Below are 14,593 nucleotides of genomic sequence, written 5' to 3'. Positions count from 1 at the left end.
AAAAAAAAAAAAAAAAAAAAAAGAGTTAGACGAAGGATGCCCTGGTTCTAATAACTATGAAACCAAATGCCACCCAGCAAAGGTGGGCTAACGCTAACCAGCAAAGAGCTTGGATGCCTGCCAGAAACGGATGTCAGATGCCAGCCACATCCCCCAGCTCCTCTCTGAGATTCAGGGCTCATGAAAGAATCATTCTTTCTAGAAGAGACTGATACCGGTTAAAGGTCTGAGCCATCAGCTGGGGTTTTATATGCATTCAATGGAAACTATTTATAATTCATTCTATGATTCATTCTAATATTTATTGAGCACCTAGTATTTGCGAGGCAGTGTGCCAAGTGATGTGAGAAATACAGCCCCACCTTCAAGGTGTTCATATTAGGAGGGGTATAAATAACCCACAGAACATAACATTAATACAAGTTGAAAAATGGCAAGGGCCTGGATGAAGAAAAAAACAGTACCGTTTAGGAGTTCAAAGAAGGGAGCTATCACTCTCTTTTAACACTGTAGCTGCTTGGGAAGGGAAAATGAACTATGACTAAGAGGCGATTTACCATATGATTTGCCAATGCTAACTAATGCCCATGACAATAACAATAGCTACCATTATCAAATACTTGCTATGCTCTGGTCACTATACTGAAATCCCACAGACATTATCTTATTAAATGCTCACAACATCTTAAAAGTATCATTAATCCCTTTACTGACGCAGCAAATGAAGCTCAAAAAAAACAAACAAAAAAACCCACAAAAAACAGAACTGCCCAAGTTCACATGATTAGGAAGTTTAAGAGGAGAGATGCAATTCCAGAGCCCTTACTCCTTCCAGAATCCTGGACTCATCTAGACTTAGGTACCTAGATAACAAAGACAGCAGTGTCCTACCCTCTATGCAGGAATGGATCCTTACAAAGGGGGTTTTCTCCAACCTCCACACTCCAGTAGACCAACACCACACAGCCTCGGTTACGTCCTCATAGCACTGAAGTGTTCTTCCACCACAATTACAACACAGATATTCCCCTTTTGAAAACAGTCATGAGATTCATTCCTGCCTCAAGAGCATGCTCCAGACAGGTGCTCTGCATTCATCTGGATGTGGCAGCAGCAAGGCAACTCAGGAAAAATACCAGATGTTCCAACAATAGATGCTACAGTTATCTATTTTTATTCTGGCAGCTCACTGAGGTTTTAATTTTTATCATTTTTAGCTGTAAAATATAGAGAGAGACCCTCTTATGGTAAAGTCCTGTTTTCCATGAAAAACTTTCACTCTATCAGGCATGAGCAGCTTTCCTCTTGATTTGTATCTGAACCATGAGAAAAAACATCACAGATGCAGACTGCATTGTACTAAGAACATATGCATGCTTTTAAATCACTTTTATCTTACTTTTTACTAATGTAACCCTGAAACATAAAATATGTCCTTTTTTTTTTTATTCACTGTTATGGGAAGAACAGATGGTAAAAGGGTTAGATTAAAGTAATACAGCATGTCCATTAAAATAACCCCCACTGCTGGGGATGCTTCCCTTGAACAGGAGTTGTGTTTACTGTAAAGAACGGCTTTGGCTTACACACATTGGAAATTGCCGGGGGTATTCTCAACGATAAACATAAGGGTAAGAGAAAAACTAATGTCAAAATCAAATGCATTTTAAAATGACAATTATGCAAGTTATTTTGCTAATCTGGGAGGCCGACTGAAAACATTTGCCTGTGATACTGTAACTCAACAGCAGTCAAATAATAGATTCCATTTCTAACTTGAAAATTTTTACTACCTAGAAATTGTAAGGAAGGAAACCTTCAGGAAAAATTAGAGAATGCATTTTAAAAGAAAAAAATATCAATCTTGAGTCACATTCCAGAATCAAGGATGGCTTCACTAGAGGAACTGAGCAATAAATATTTCCATTTACACTGTAAATAATTAGAAAGCAAATACTGACTCAAAATTCAATTATTAAAAACTTTAAATATTTTGGCCATTTCTTCCCTCATTTTAGAAAATGGTATAAATTGTCAGCTTCTCAAAATCAATTTTTAAGAATGGTTCTCAAGATTTTCACTCATTATTGTTATGATTTGCTCCACTTATAGCATAATCTGTTATTTATTGTGATGTTATTTTTACCTTTAATCCACATTTTAGTTATTTTTAGCTCACAGAATATTCTGGTGAGAAATCTTTCATACCTGTAAATTCCTGACATATTTCATGAAGTAGAAACATGAGAAGTTTTTTAATATGCCTCAAATGTGGTTTGAAATGACTTAGGACTTCCCTTAATCCACCATCCCCCCCACAGTTACAAAAATGTCCCTGAGATTTGGTTCACTCATTTTTCTCACAGAAAAGTAAGCATAGTCGACATCTCATTGGCTGTCAGGGTGACATGCAGCTGGAAGGGAATCAGCACTCGGAACCAGAGGCCAGTTTTCCTCCAGTGTAACTCTATAAGGACTCTCCTATAGGGTTCCATATGGAGAGAGCTGTTCCCAACCATGAAATCCACAATCCACATCCTCTTATAAATCCGAAGGTAAAGTCCTAAAGGCTGGCAGGCATCTTCACTGCACTGAAGATTTTAAACAGGTAATAAACATTTAATTAGGCCCTTTATGTCCTGGCGCACACAGCTGTAAATGATCAAGAATATCCCAACTTGCATAGGTAATACAGAAATGGCTCTAGCTCATTGGATAAATCCTGGGTTTCCAGGACCAGTAGCACTAGTTTTAATGGTAATATTCTTCCATGATGGGCTTTGAGCATAAGCCAGAACCACATCCATCTTTTCACTGATTCTCTGACTCACTCTGATTTTTCACATATAAGTGGCAGATTAGATGGGCTTGAATTAGATGGATACAGGTGGTGCCACCTGCTCCAACCCCTTACTGCTGCTTTATTTGGCCTTTCATTGGTTTATTCTGAGTTTGGACAAAGGACGGCTGCCCAAGCTGCTCTTGGCAGTGTCCTAGAACTGGGCCAACAGATTGGCAGGCGTATTACCAACCTTCTGCATACTAAACGAGGAGATCTATCAGATTTGTAATTACGTAAAAAGAAATTGAAGCTCAAAGGCCCTCTACTGAGTTAATCAATTTCAAACTGGTGTCTGTAAATGGAAGGATGGATCTACCTTCTCATCTTCTAAGCCAAGCACAGTAAAATAATAAGGAAAACTAAAAGAGCACAAGCTATCTATTAAATAATATACATCCAGACCTTGACCTTCCAGGAAAACACTGCAATTCAGTGTGCTACAACATGCTTAAAGAAGTTTCCTAAAAATCTGTGAAAGACGGAAGAATTAAAGAAATCTCAATTTCTTAGACAAAGATATCCAAATCCAACTTCCTTAACTCTACAAAGGTCCCATTATGAGTGGGTCAGCTCCCACCAAGCACTGTCAAATAAGGCATTGCTCTCTTTAATTTCACTATTTAGTTTTACTAAAATTTGATTTTATAGGTTTTGTTAAAATAAATTTCCCCAGGCACATTTTGATGGTGGATTCAGCCATTCCCCCCTTCTCCTCTGTTCAGCTGCAGAGCAGAATCACAAATTCCAGCCTTCATTTCCATTAAGCCAGAAGCAGAGGCATTCCATCTGATTTAGCACAGCTGCTTTGCCCACTGCTCAATGTCGTTTTGGACACTAACTCTCCCCTAGATCCAAACCATCCTACATTATGAAACAGAGATGTGTTTAACATGAATCATGCCTTATAGCCAGGGATCTGGGGGGATGAGAGGTGGGCTGCAGCTGTGCTTTGGTGGGTGGGTAGGATTTAAGAAGCTCAACAGGAAAGGTGTCCTTAGGGCGAGTACACAGCTAGAATGGAGAATTGATGTGGTGGGGCTAGAGGTGGCTGCAAGAGGCAAAGACGTAGCCTGGGCCGATTGTGGAGATCAGACTTCATACTATAACCAGCACTGAGCCTCTGTAGGTTTTTAAGTAGGGCTTGGGGTGGGAGGTACACGATGTAAATGATATTTCAGGAAGCTTACTCTGGCAGGAATGCTCAGAGACTGAAAGGACAATAAGGAGGGATGAAGCAGTCTAAATGTGATGTCCCATTCTGAAGAGCCTGAAATGGGACAAAGACAGTGGGGACCAGGTAGAGAAGGAGCTAAGGGTCAAGACACACCATGAAGGAACATTACCCTCACAAGGCCTTTTGTGTTCAAAGGTCAAAAACCAAACCAACTAAGCAAAGAAACCAAAAATTTAAGACTTTTCCCTTTCTTACGGAAGAAATCTTTCCCTCCTAGATATAAAGGTATAGCACCGAAAATGCACATAGATTATTAAAAGCATAAGAGATTGATCTAGAAAGTGTCTACTGATCTTGGAAGTGGGCCCTGGAACTAGGGCTGAGCCCATAAACAAAGACAGGTTCCTGAGATGGAAGACAGAGCCAAATGGCATTTCTTGTACAGACACTCATGTCAGGGCAATTATTTTGTAACCAAAACACACACATACACACACACAGCTAATATCAGTTGTCACCTCTCTCCATTGTTGCAATGGAGATCACAGTGGAGACATGGAGACTAGGAAGCCCACTTCAGGACAGGATGTGGACAGTTCTCTTCCCTAGAATGTGAGCCAGAGAGTGCTCATTCAAAGTTTTACTCTTGAAAGAGCCTCTAGATTCTACCACATTTAATTCCCGCTCAGCAGGTAGGTGTTTGATTTGTACTGCAAGATTCTGCATTTGTGAAACCATCCTTAGGTTGTTTTTCATGTGTGTCTTTTGCCTCTTTACGTAGGTTATAAATTCCATAGTAGCAGAATATTTTCCCTACTTGGGGTTTTTATGTCTCTATAGGCAACCAGCTAAGTATCTGCATAATTTTTTAATGTATTTACTTATCCATTCATTCATTTCATTAACATTTAGCGAGTGAATATGTGGAGGACACCATACTAGATGCTGGGGCAAGGTTGGGGGTGGGTATGAAGTAGACATGGTTAACTACTTTCAAAGATATCATAGTCCAAGATCTGACATATCTAGAAGGCAGCAGAAGACAGATTATTATAAATGGAGGCACAAAGGAGAACTATAACTCAGTTATATTTCATGAAAGAGGCAGCATTCAATCCAGGCCTTAGAAGATAGTCAGAATTTTGAAAAATAGAGGCAATGCAGGCAGAAGTAAATGCATAAGCACAAGCATGGAAGCAGGAAAGGACGAGGTGTTCAGCAAATAGTGAGCAGAGAAGTCTGGCCAGATCAGAGGGTGCAGGTAATTGAGGACCCAATTACAGGTGACCTTGAGTGACAGCTAGGACTGTGGCAAGTCTCCAAACACTGATCAGTGGTCTTTTAAGGTCAATCTGAGAAGCAGGGATGACTGGAGAGGAAAATTTTCCAAAGTGGAGAGAAAATTAAGATGCGCTGCACTCCTCCAGAGTGAGGGAGCTCCTGGGACACAGGCAATGGGAGACGAAGGTAAGTGGGTGAGCGGGGGAAGCACAGCTAGAGATGGAGCATGAGTCTGGTCCTTGAGGGGGCACCCAAGGGGTTCAGGGCTTTATTAACTGTCAACCTGCAGCTCACTGCAAACCTTGCAAATAGGAATAAATTTGAACCTGCTGGAAACTCCCCATGGCATGAAGGTCTCTAAGCTTAGAGGCTATTGGTTCTCTCACTGTCAGCCCCCCAACTCCCTCCTCCAGTTCACTGCTGGAAGGACAGGTGAGCCCCCAACACACACCACCATAGCTATACCAATGCCAACCCATGCCTTTATCACATACACACTACGCTGTGTTTAAATTATCCGTTTACATTTTTATCTCCCCCACTGAATCTGTAAGCCTCTGGGGAAAGGGCTGTATACTCAGGTCATCTCATCTCTCCTCTGTTTCTTTATCCACCTATCTTATCAACTTCACCTTGGTGGGCTCATCCATCAGTTCATTTACCCACTCGCTCAATATGTCCTAAGGGCTTTTGGGTGCCCAAGGCAATCTTGTTATCAAGGGTAACATCTCCTGTCCTCAAGGATCTTAAAGTCCCCATTTACTGCCTCCAAATTTTCTTCCTTTCATCTTATAAGTTTTGCAAAGTCTCATTCATGCCACTTTTTTTCATTTTTTTCTTCTCATTGGTCTTTTCTTATTCAATGAAGTCCCACTGCCTAACATATAAATCTAATGTGACTAAACACAGCCACCTGTTTATCTCAGTTTGTGTGAGATTTGTCATCATTGGATTCTCGTTATTGGGAATGCGTTTTACACAACACGTATCATTATATATCGTATGTTTTAGTAAACACCAATGAAACAGTGTTGTTTGCGATATCCGCCTCCTTGAGTAAACTATTTAGCAAGAAAGTATATCATCTTTTGGTCCTATTTCAAATCCCATATACCTAGTTATCTACCATAAATAGTTACCTTACCTTTACCAATATTTATACTATCGTGCTCCCAAGCAAGGTGAAGGACAAAGAAGTTCCCTGTAATGGCAGGTAGACTGTCCTAGAAACAACCACTTTTGCCCGGCCCCATTGTTATTTCCTTCCATCTCATCACCCATTCTATCCATCACACCTCCTAAAATGTCACCTTTCTCTGCAGACTCACTTAATCAGACCATTCTTTTACCTTGCACATCCCCTCAGCAAATTTGTGTGTGCTTTTTAGCAGACTTCACTGGCCTACTTCAAACAAGGCCCCAGGTTCCTCCTTAAACCCATGTGGCTGAGTGAAGAGAGAGAAGCAGGGTAGTGGAAGGTAAATTTGGGGGTATAAGGAGGCTGATTAATGGGGAGTCTGCCCCTCCCCCAACCACGTGCCAAGGGAATGAAAAGGCAGCTGCAGGGGCCTGGAGGTCCCATGACCAACCACATCTTACAACTCCTCTCTAAAATGTTGGTCTTGCCTCCCCAGTGAGACCATGGACATTGTTCCTTAAGGGCCCACCTTTAGCATCTTAGTGCACATAATAAATATTTAACTAAATGCAAGAGATGGTAAAAACCAAAGTACAAATCTGTAACACAGAGGTCTCACCTTACTGAGTGAAGTGCTTTCTAAAATAATACTTAGAGGTTTATTTATGAAGACAATCTAAAAAGACCATAAGGGTCCACTTTAATAATCTCCTGATATTTCTATAGAAGAGAAGATATCTGAAATTTATACATGGCCAGAAAATATAAACAAGCCTGTAGTGTAAGAATTTCAGAGAAGATAACCTCTTTTTTTTTTTTTTTTGCATGATGCATTAAAGTTTTTGTCGTTGTTAATGGTCAAGGATTACATGTTTTCATGTAACATAAAACATGAAATGAAGGACATCTATCCTGGTAGAGAGAAAATTACTATGTGTAAGGGAAAACTACACTTGAGAAATTCTTGGTCCTTCTGTTCTCTGTAGCCTAAAAAGTCAGCATAGCAGTCACTGATGTATTTTTTTTTTTGAGGCCAGAAAGAACCTTTGCAGGGAGAGAGTTTCTACCTTCACCAAAAGGAAACCAGATTGCTGGCAGTGAAAATTAAGAGGGTTCTGTGGGATTATTTAAAGTAACAGATGTGAGGTTAAACCTGCAAGTGTTACAGTGTATCTGTAACAAGAGATTAAATATTTTCAGGTTTCAGAAGCATACATGGTTTTATGCATGCACTGTTATTACAGAATTATATAGTGTATTGCTTATTACTGACTAGGGAAAAAGCAAGAAGAGGACAGAATGATGCAATAAAACCGGAGGGCACGCACTGTCTCTAATAAACGTAACAACTATAAACATGCCAAGAGGAGAAGTTTAAAAGGAAACTGGAATCAGGAGGCAGTTTATTCATGATTGACGTGGCTAAACTATGGCAGGATAACTTCCAACTGTATCAGAGTAGCCATGACTAGTTCCATAAAAATAGGTGAAAAAGACTCTAGCAGTTGCTGCTAACAATTGCTAGCGATAAGATCTGAAAAATAAATTCTATAAGCTCAATATTTCTAATTCAACAGAACTGTGAAAAAAATAAGTTGCTATTTTCATGAATATAAACTCAATAACAATAAAATACAACTGTCATAGTGGTAAGATAGCTCTACAGCAGCACAGTAGCTAGCTGCAGAATCTTTGGAAGTTATCTATAATATTTCTTACAACAATTTTTCCAAAACCATTCAAAACAATTCCATTTTGACCTCTCTTGTCCCGAGTAATACATAGAGGTACAAAGGCGATTCAGTCTTTCATTAAGTGACTATAATATAATCAAGTTATTCCCAAGGGCATCTCATACCAGGAGGGGACCAGAAAGTTCATCTACTACTGCAGACAAACTCGGTGATGGCAGTGCATTACAATTTGTGCATGTCTCACGTCTTCAAATAAGGGTGCCTAGATAATTCCAAAAAGCAATGTTGCCATGCTTCGAACGTCTGTTAGAAATTTCTAGATATGCCTAATATACAATAGAGCAAAGAGCCTAATAAATAATATTGATAGAATCATTAAATCACCATTTCATAACAAATAAAAGGCTCAAGATGTTACCCTACGAGCTCAGTTTTGCTCTGGAAATGGCCTCTTGAAAAAACCTGAGGAGAATTTGCATGCTAAAGACATGTAAACATGGAAATAACAAAAAATAAAAGATTTTCTCTTTATTTTTGAGAAGAGGCAAAAGCAGTTAAAATTAAATGCCATGCAAAGCTTGACCATTCAGTGAATAAAAATGTATTTATTATGGGTCTGTTAAAATATAAAGGGAAATTCAGTGTAAGTGTGTCATTAACTAAAAAATGTAAGCTTTAAAATATAATTTCAAAATAAATCTATAACGATCAAAATACATCTACGATGAGAAGAAGAACAAGCAGCCAAGGATAAAAATAATTTTATTCATCCTTCCTCTACGATGCTTTTTACTTCAGCTGAGAACTTTAGCTCAGACCTTCCTAGACTCACATCAAGACTACTAAAACGAGTATCTCGAGTAGTCTGCCCTGCTTCTACCACCTTAATGCTCTCATTTCCTGTTCAAAACCTTTACTGGTTTTCCACACAGCAAAATCTAAACTCCTTGGCCTAGTAGATATTGGCACTAATCAATGAATGCTTCCAAACATATAACCCCTTGGCCTTATCCACAGGGACCTACCCTACCCCACTTCACCCAAAGGCCCAGTCACACTAACAGTGTGTTCCTGCATCTCTTCAGAATCTTGGTCTTTCTGAAGTGTCCTCTCCTTTCCCTTATGTGCATATACCTGAATTCTACCCTCCAAGCCAGGTCAACACCCTCCCCAGTCATCCAGGCTGACACCACTCCTAAAGCCTTCTGTATACATCATCTTCTATACACTCCTTATCCGAGTGTACAACTAGCATCTTCTACCCAACACCTACCCTCTACCCTCATTCATCACAATGGCCAGTGTAGCATCTTTCTGATGTAGGCACTCAGCTAGCATTTACTGAGTCTAAGACACGTAAGAACAATGATGCAAGAAAACCGAAGAATAAGTACTCCTTAATAATATAAGGGCGGGACTTCCCTGGTGGTGCAGTGGTTGTACATACATTTATATACATTCTAAAACTTAAACAGTGGTTTTACCAAATTCTCATTGAGTAAAAAATTTAGAATATAAGGGTATTTTTTTAATCTGTCAAAAAAATTAATGCTATGCTTTAAAATAAAAAAGAATCCGCCTGCCAATGCGGGGGACACGGGTTCGAGCCCTGGTCGGGAGGATCCCACATGCCACAGAGCACCTAAGCCTGTACGCCACAACTACTGAGCCTGCGCTCTAGAGCCCGCGAGCCACAACTACTGAGCCCGTGTGCCACAACTACTGAAGCCTGCGCACCTAGAGCCCGTGCTCCACAACAAGAGAAGCCACCGCAATGAGAAGCCCGCGCACCTCAACAAAGAGTAGCCCCCGCTCACCACAACTAGAGAAAGTCTGTGTGCAGCAACGAAGACCCAATGCAGCCAAAAAATATAAATAAATTAAAAAATAATAATAAAAGATAATAATATAAGGGCAATTTGGACCAAATAAGACTTTTGAGAAGCTAAATTATTTTTTTCTTTAAAATTTCTGAGGATTTAGAATCCAAGATGGTGGTACTGAGTTGTTTTCTTCCAGCAGAAACAGATGAGTTTGCCCTGGATGTCACGCTTTTCCACTGTGTCCCCAGAGGACCCTCTGCTCACCCCATGACAATTCACTGCAAAGACTGTTCCTTTTTCTGTCTACACAAGTGGCTCCTCGAAAGCAAGACTGTGTTCCGTTTCTGATTTCTACATATTAGTAGCCCATGTACTAGAAACTCAGTCAATGATTGACCTAGCACCATGATTATCTAAAGCAAACATAATTAAAGAATAACCTTCACTAGGCACATAAATGTTAAGTGAACTTAATTCATGACTGAGATTTCAAATGAGACATAAGGCCAAAATTCTAAGGATTACATTTATATAAGTATTAATCACAAAAATGAACACAAAAAAGTCAAGAGAAACCCTATGTTGATATAGTGTGTGCATGTGACTGATTTTTATAGATACATCATAGAATATTTCTAGAAGAAACCACCATTTTGGAGAGGGAAAAGGAGGAAACAGTGGGTGATTTTCTACTTTCCACTCTTCTGTATTGCTTTTTTTTAAAACTATGAAACATGTACAACTTTCAAATTAACTCCTCTCCACGTAAACCCAAGGAGCAGTCTAATGTCAGTTAAAACATTTTTTAAAAAATGTGTAGGTGGTCTACAATTAGAGTAAACTAAAGAAATTTTAGACTTAAGAGCTGAGCATGAAAGAAAACATAGGCAATGAGGTTTTGGAAGTCCAGTGGGGAGATTTTGTTTTTGTGGCTTAATTTCTATATGACAACAGACAAACTCCTTCTTAACTTAGTATTTCCTGATTTAAATTCTCCTTTCATCTAAGTGTCCAGCACTCCTATCCGTATAAGGATAGAATTACCCAAAGGAGTAATTCATCCTTCCAAGTACTAAAAAGAGACAATAAAACTCTTTTCCCAAGGTAGTAATAAGAAAAGCTGCTCAGATATTCAATAAAAAGAAGCAACTCCTCCTCCATAGTGACTTGAACTAAAATGCACTTTATAAGTAACGTGCTCAGTCCTCATAAAAGAAGGTGTACATTGAAAAATGTCCAGGGCTTCCCTGGTGGCGCAGTGGTTGAGAGTCCGCCTGCTGATGCAGGGGACACGGGTTCGTGCCCCGGTCCGGGAGGATCCCACATGCCGCGGAGCGGCTGGGCCCGTGAGCCATGGCTGCTGAGCCTGCGCGTCCGGAGTCTGTGCTCCGCAACGGGAGAGGCCACAACAGTGAGAGGCCGGCGTACCACAAAAGAAAAAAAAAGAGAAAAAGAAAAGAAAAGTGTCCAGGCATCACACATCTACTCCCCTCCCTTTTGTCAGGGTAAAGAAATCTGGTCTCTGTGGCACCAGACATCAGTCCCTTGGGGCCCATGATCTAACCTTCACACACCAAGCTGCTAAAATAATCTAGCAAATAGTAGCTTCTTAGTGACCATTAGTTCAATGAATGACATTTCCTCAAGCAGTGCCCACTTGTAGAAGTCAACAGAATAATATAGCTCTGATAAGTAAGAAAATAATAGTTTCTGGACCCACTGGTTTGCCATTTTTACTTAAAAAAATATATTTAGAAACATAAACGATAAGACCACCTTGATGAAATGCCTCTGAATTCAGTTTGGTTTTATACTAGCCCAGGAATCATCTCCTGAGTTACTCTAATGAACTGTAGGAATTTGGATGTGGCACCCTTAAAGCTGGAGGTGGTCACAGGGTATGGAGAGTGGGAAATCCTCAGTTCTGTCCCACTTCCTTCAGGCCAGCAGAGAGTTGTCCCTACACCTTGACACAGACAAGCTTCTATATCTCAGTGGCTAATGAATAAAGACATTCTTTTTTTCCTTCTGAGCATCAGGACTCATCTTTGTACCTTGCAGTGTTTCTGGAATACCTTCTCTGGGTCTCATCAGCTCACCACCTTGCAAAGGTGAGAAGAGGGTTGCTTTTTCTACCATTCCTGCCATCTGGAAGACCCTCTCTGTTTCATTCCTCCCCATAAATAGTCCATCTGTGCTCAAATCTCATGGTGAAATGTATCCTTGATCTTTTTGCCTCCACCTCTTAATTTTTCCTTTGACTTCAGTTCCTGTCCTAAGATTCAATTTTCTACATCAAGCTCTTGTTTTCCATATTTTTCTATGCTGGCTACTTCTTTCTGGTTAATCAGTGTAGAGGAAAAAATTTAGAACCAATCTCCTTGAAATAAAGTTATGGTTCTGACTGCCACTAAGCCTCTCACAACCTTCATATAAAAGCAGTAAACCACAAGATCACTTCAAATTTTTACTAGCACAGTTATTTTAAAGGAAGAAGATATTTTTAGAAAGCTTTCCAGATTTATAGAAGTTTTAAATGTACTAAAGCCAGATAATTAATTCCAAACAGCTTCAATACTTCCTCTACTGTGAGACCAAACCAAGGCACAAAACAGGAAGTTGCCAAATGGCTGTGCACCTACCTGAGGGTATGGGGAAGTCCTGGACTTTGACTTTGAGCTGGAGAGCCTGGACTTGGCCCCCTTTCTGCTGTCAGTCATGGCAGGAGTGGAGCTGCCTGCATAGGAGAAGGCTGGTTTGGAGGCTGAGATCTGATCCAGGGAGAGCTGCAGCCCTTTGTATTCCGTGTCTCTGCAGGGTGGGAAGACACAGCCCGTAATTGGCCACCACAGGAAATGGATACACATGTTCTCTTACCAGAAATGACAGCCATTCATATTCAAAAAGGAAGCAAGAAAAAGTTAACCATGTAACTGGTTTCCACAAACACCTTGATTATTTTAGAAGTGCCTAACATTTAACTAATGCCTCTGAATGTAACTGCCCCAGGTACCACAGCTAAATTATATGATATACTCATGAAGATGTCTTGATTAAAAAATACATTTTTCATTATTTTTATATAAGTAGAAAATAAATCTATAATTCAAATTCGCTGAGCTTTTGTGTCCTCACTGGTAAGATATGGATTATAAAATTTACTCTAAAATTTGTCTGTGTGGGGTGAGTGCCATAGACAATTGACCATCTGATGCTATCTGATCACTGGCAAGAAGAATGTCTTCTATCAGCTGCTCCTAGATCAATCATTCTAGGTAAACATTCCAAATATTCGTATGGCTAGCAAACTAGTGTATCTAGCTTATTAGTTAAAAATCCCTTTCGGGGGCTTCCCTGGTGGCGCAGTGGTTGGGAGTCCGCCTGCCGATGCAGGGGATGTGGGGATGTGGGTCCGTGCCTCCCGGTCCGGGAGGATCCCACATGCCGCAGAGTGGCTGGGCCCGTGAGCCACGGAAGCTGGGTCTGTGTGTCCGGAGCCTGAGCGTCCGGAGCCTGTGCCTCGCAACGGGAGAGGCCGCAGCAGTGAGAGAACCGCGTACCGCAAAAAAAAAAAAAAAAAAAAAAAAAAAAATCCCTTTTGGGACTTCCCTGGTGGCGCAGTGGTTAAGAATCCACCTGTCAATGCAGGGAACACGGGTTCGAGCCCTGGTCCAGGAAGATCCCACATGCCGCAGGGCAACTAAGCCTGTGCGCCCCAACTACTGAGCCTGCGCTCTAGAGCCCGCAAACCACAACTACTGAGCCCACGTGCCACAACTGCTGAAGCCCGCGCTCGCCTAGAACCCGTGCTTGCAACTAGAGAAGCCACCACAACAAGAAGCCCGCGCACCGCAATGAAGAGTAGCCCCCGCTCGCTGCAACTAGAGAAAGCCCACGCGCAGCAATGAAGACCCAACACAGCCAAAAATAAATAAATTAATTAATTAAATTATATATTTTTTAAAAATCCCTTTCAACAGGCTAACTAATTCAGTTACCTTAGGGTACACTTTCCCACCAGTTCTTTTTAAGCCTTCATTCAGTAAATATTTATTAGACTCCTAATATATATCAGACTTTGTGCTATATGGAGATGAAAGGATAAATAAAGCCTTTAGAGTCCCTGCCCTTGTGCAGATTACAATCTATTGGGGAGAAGAAATACTAAACAAATAAACATAATAACTGCAGACTGTGATATGACCGGGATAAAGAGTGTATCTCAGAAAGTTCGTTACAAAGGTATTGCTGAGGCATTGAGGGACTACAGATGACAGCTTGGCCCTGCCCCCAGCTACCACCTCAGCCTGCTTCCAGGCAGCAGGGAGTCTCAGCTCACTCCTCACCCCTCCCCACTGGCAGCCAGACTAAAATGTTTCAGTCTTCTTTGTGAGGACTCGTGGGAGCATTTTCTCTCAGGTTCCAGAACTAGCTGAGCTGCTCCTGAGTAATTGATTTCTTTTTATCTCACAGGCACTGTGAATCATATCATTCATCATGTTTCCCTCTTTGCAATGAAGTCAAAAAGCCCTGAGCCCAAGTCTGATGTATCACCACCTCTAGCAAGTATACAAGTCCTCAGGTCAGGCATTTTGGGCAACAAACTCCACGGCTTCCTTTGTTTTTTTCTTATCTTAGTTT

At 40.7% G+C, this 14,593-nt stretch overlaps 1 protein-coding gene across 1 annotated transcript in view; it reads right to left on the bottom strand.

Moving 5' to 3' along the window:
- Positions 1-14,593, bottom strand: part of SIM1 (SIM bHLH transcription factor 1) — a 69,466-nt gene that overhangs the window by 14,625 nt on the left and 40,248 nt on the right. The window contains exon 9 of the mRNA XM_007469887.1: positions 12,595-12,763. Coding sequence (XP_007469949.1) covers positions 12,595-12,763 — 169 coding nt within the window. The remainder of the gene's footprint in view (positions 1-12,594; positions 12,764-14,593) is intronic.

Source organism: Lipotes vexillifer, unplaced genomic scaffold (assembly GCF_000442215.2).
Source record: "Lipotes vexillifer unplaced genomic scaffold, Lipotes_vexillifer_v1.1 scaffold2083, whole genome shotgun sequence".
NCBI classification, from domain to species: domain Eukaryota; kingdom Metazoa; phylum Chordata; class Mammalia; order Artiodactyla; family Lipotidae; genus Lipotes; species Lipotes vexillifer.
This window is presented reverse-complemented; position numbering and strand designations above follow the sequence as displayed.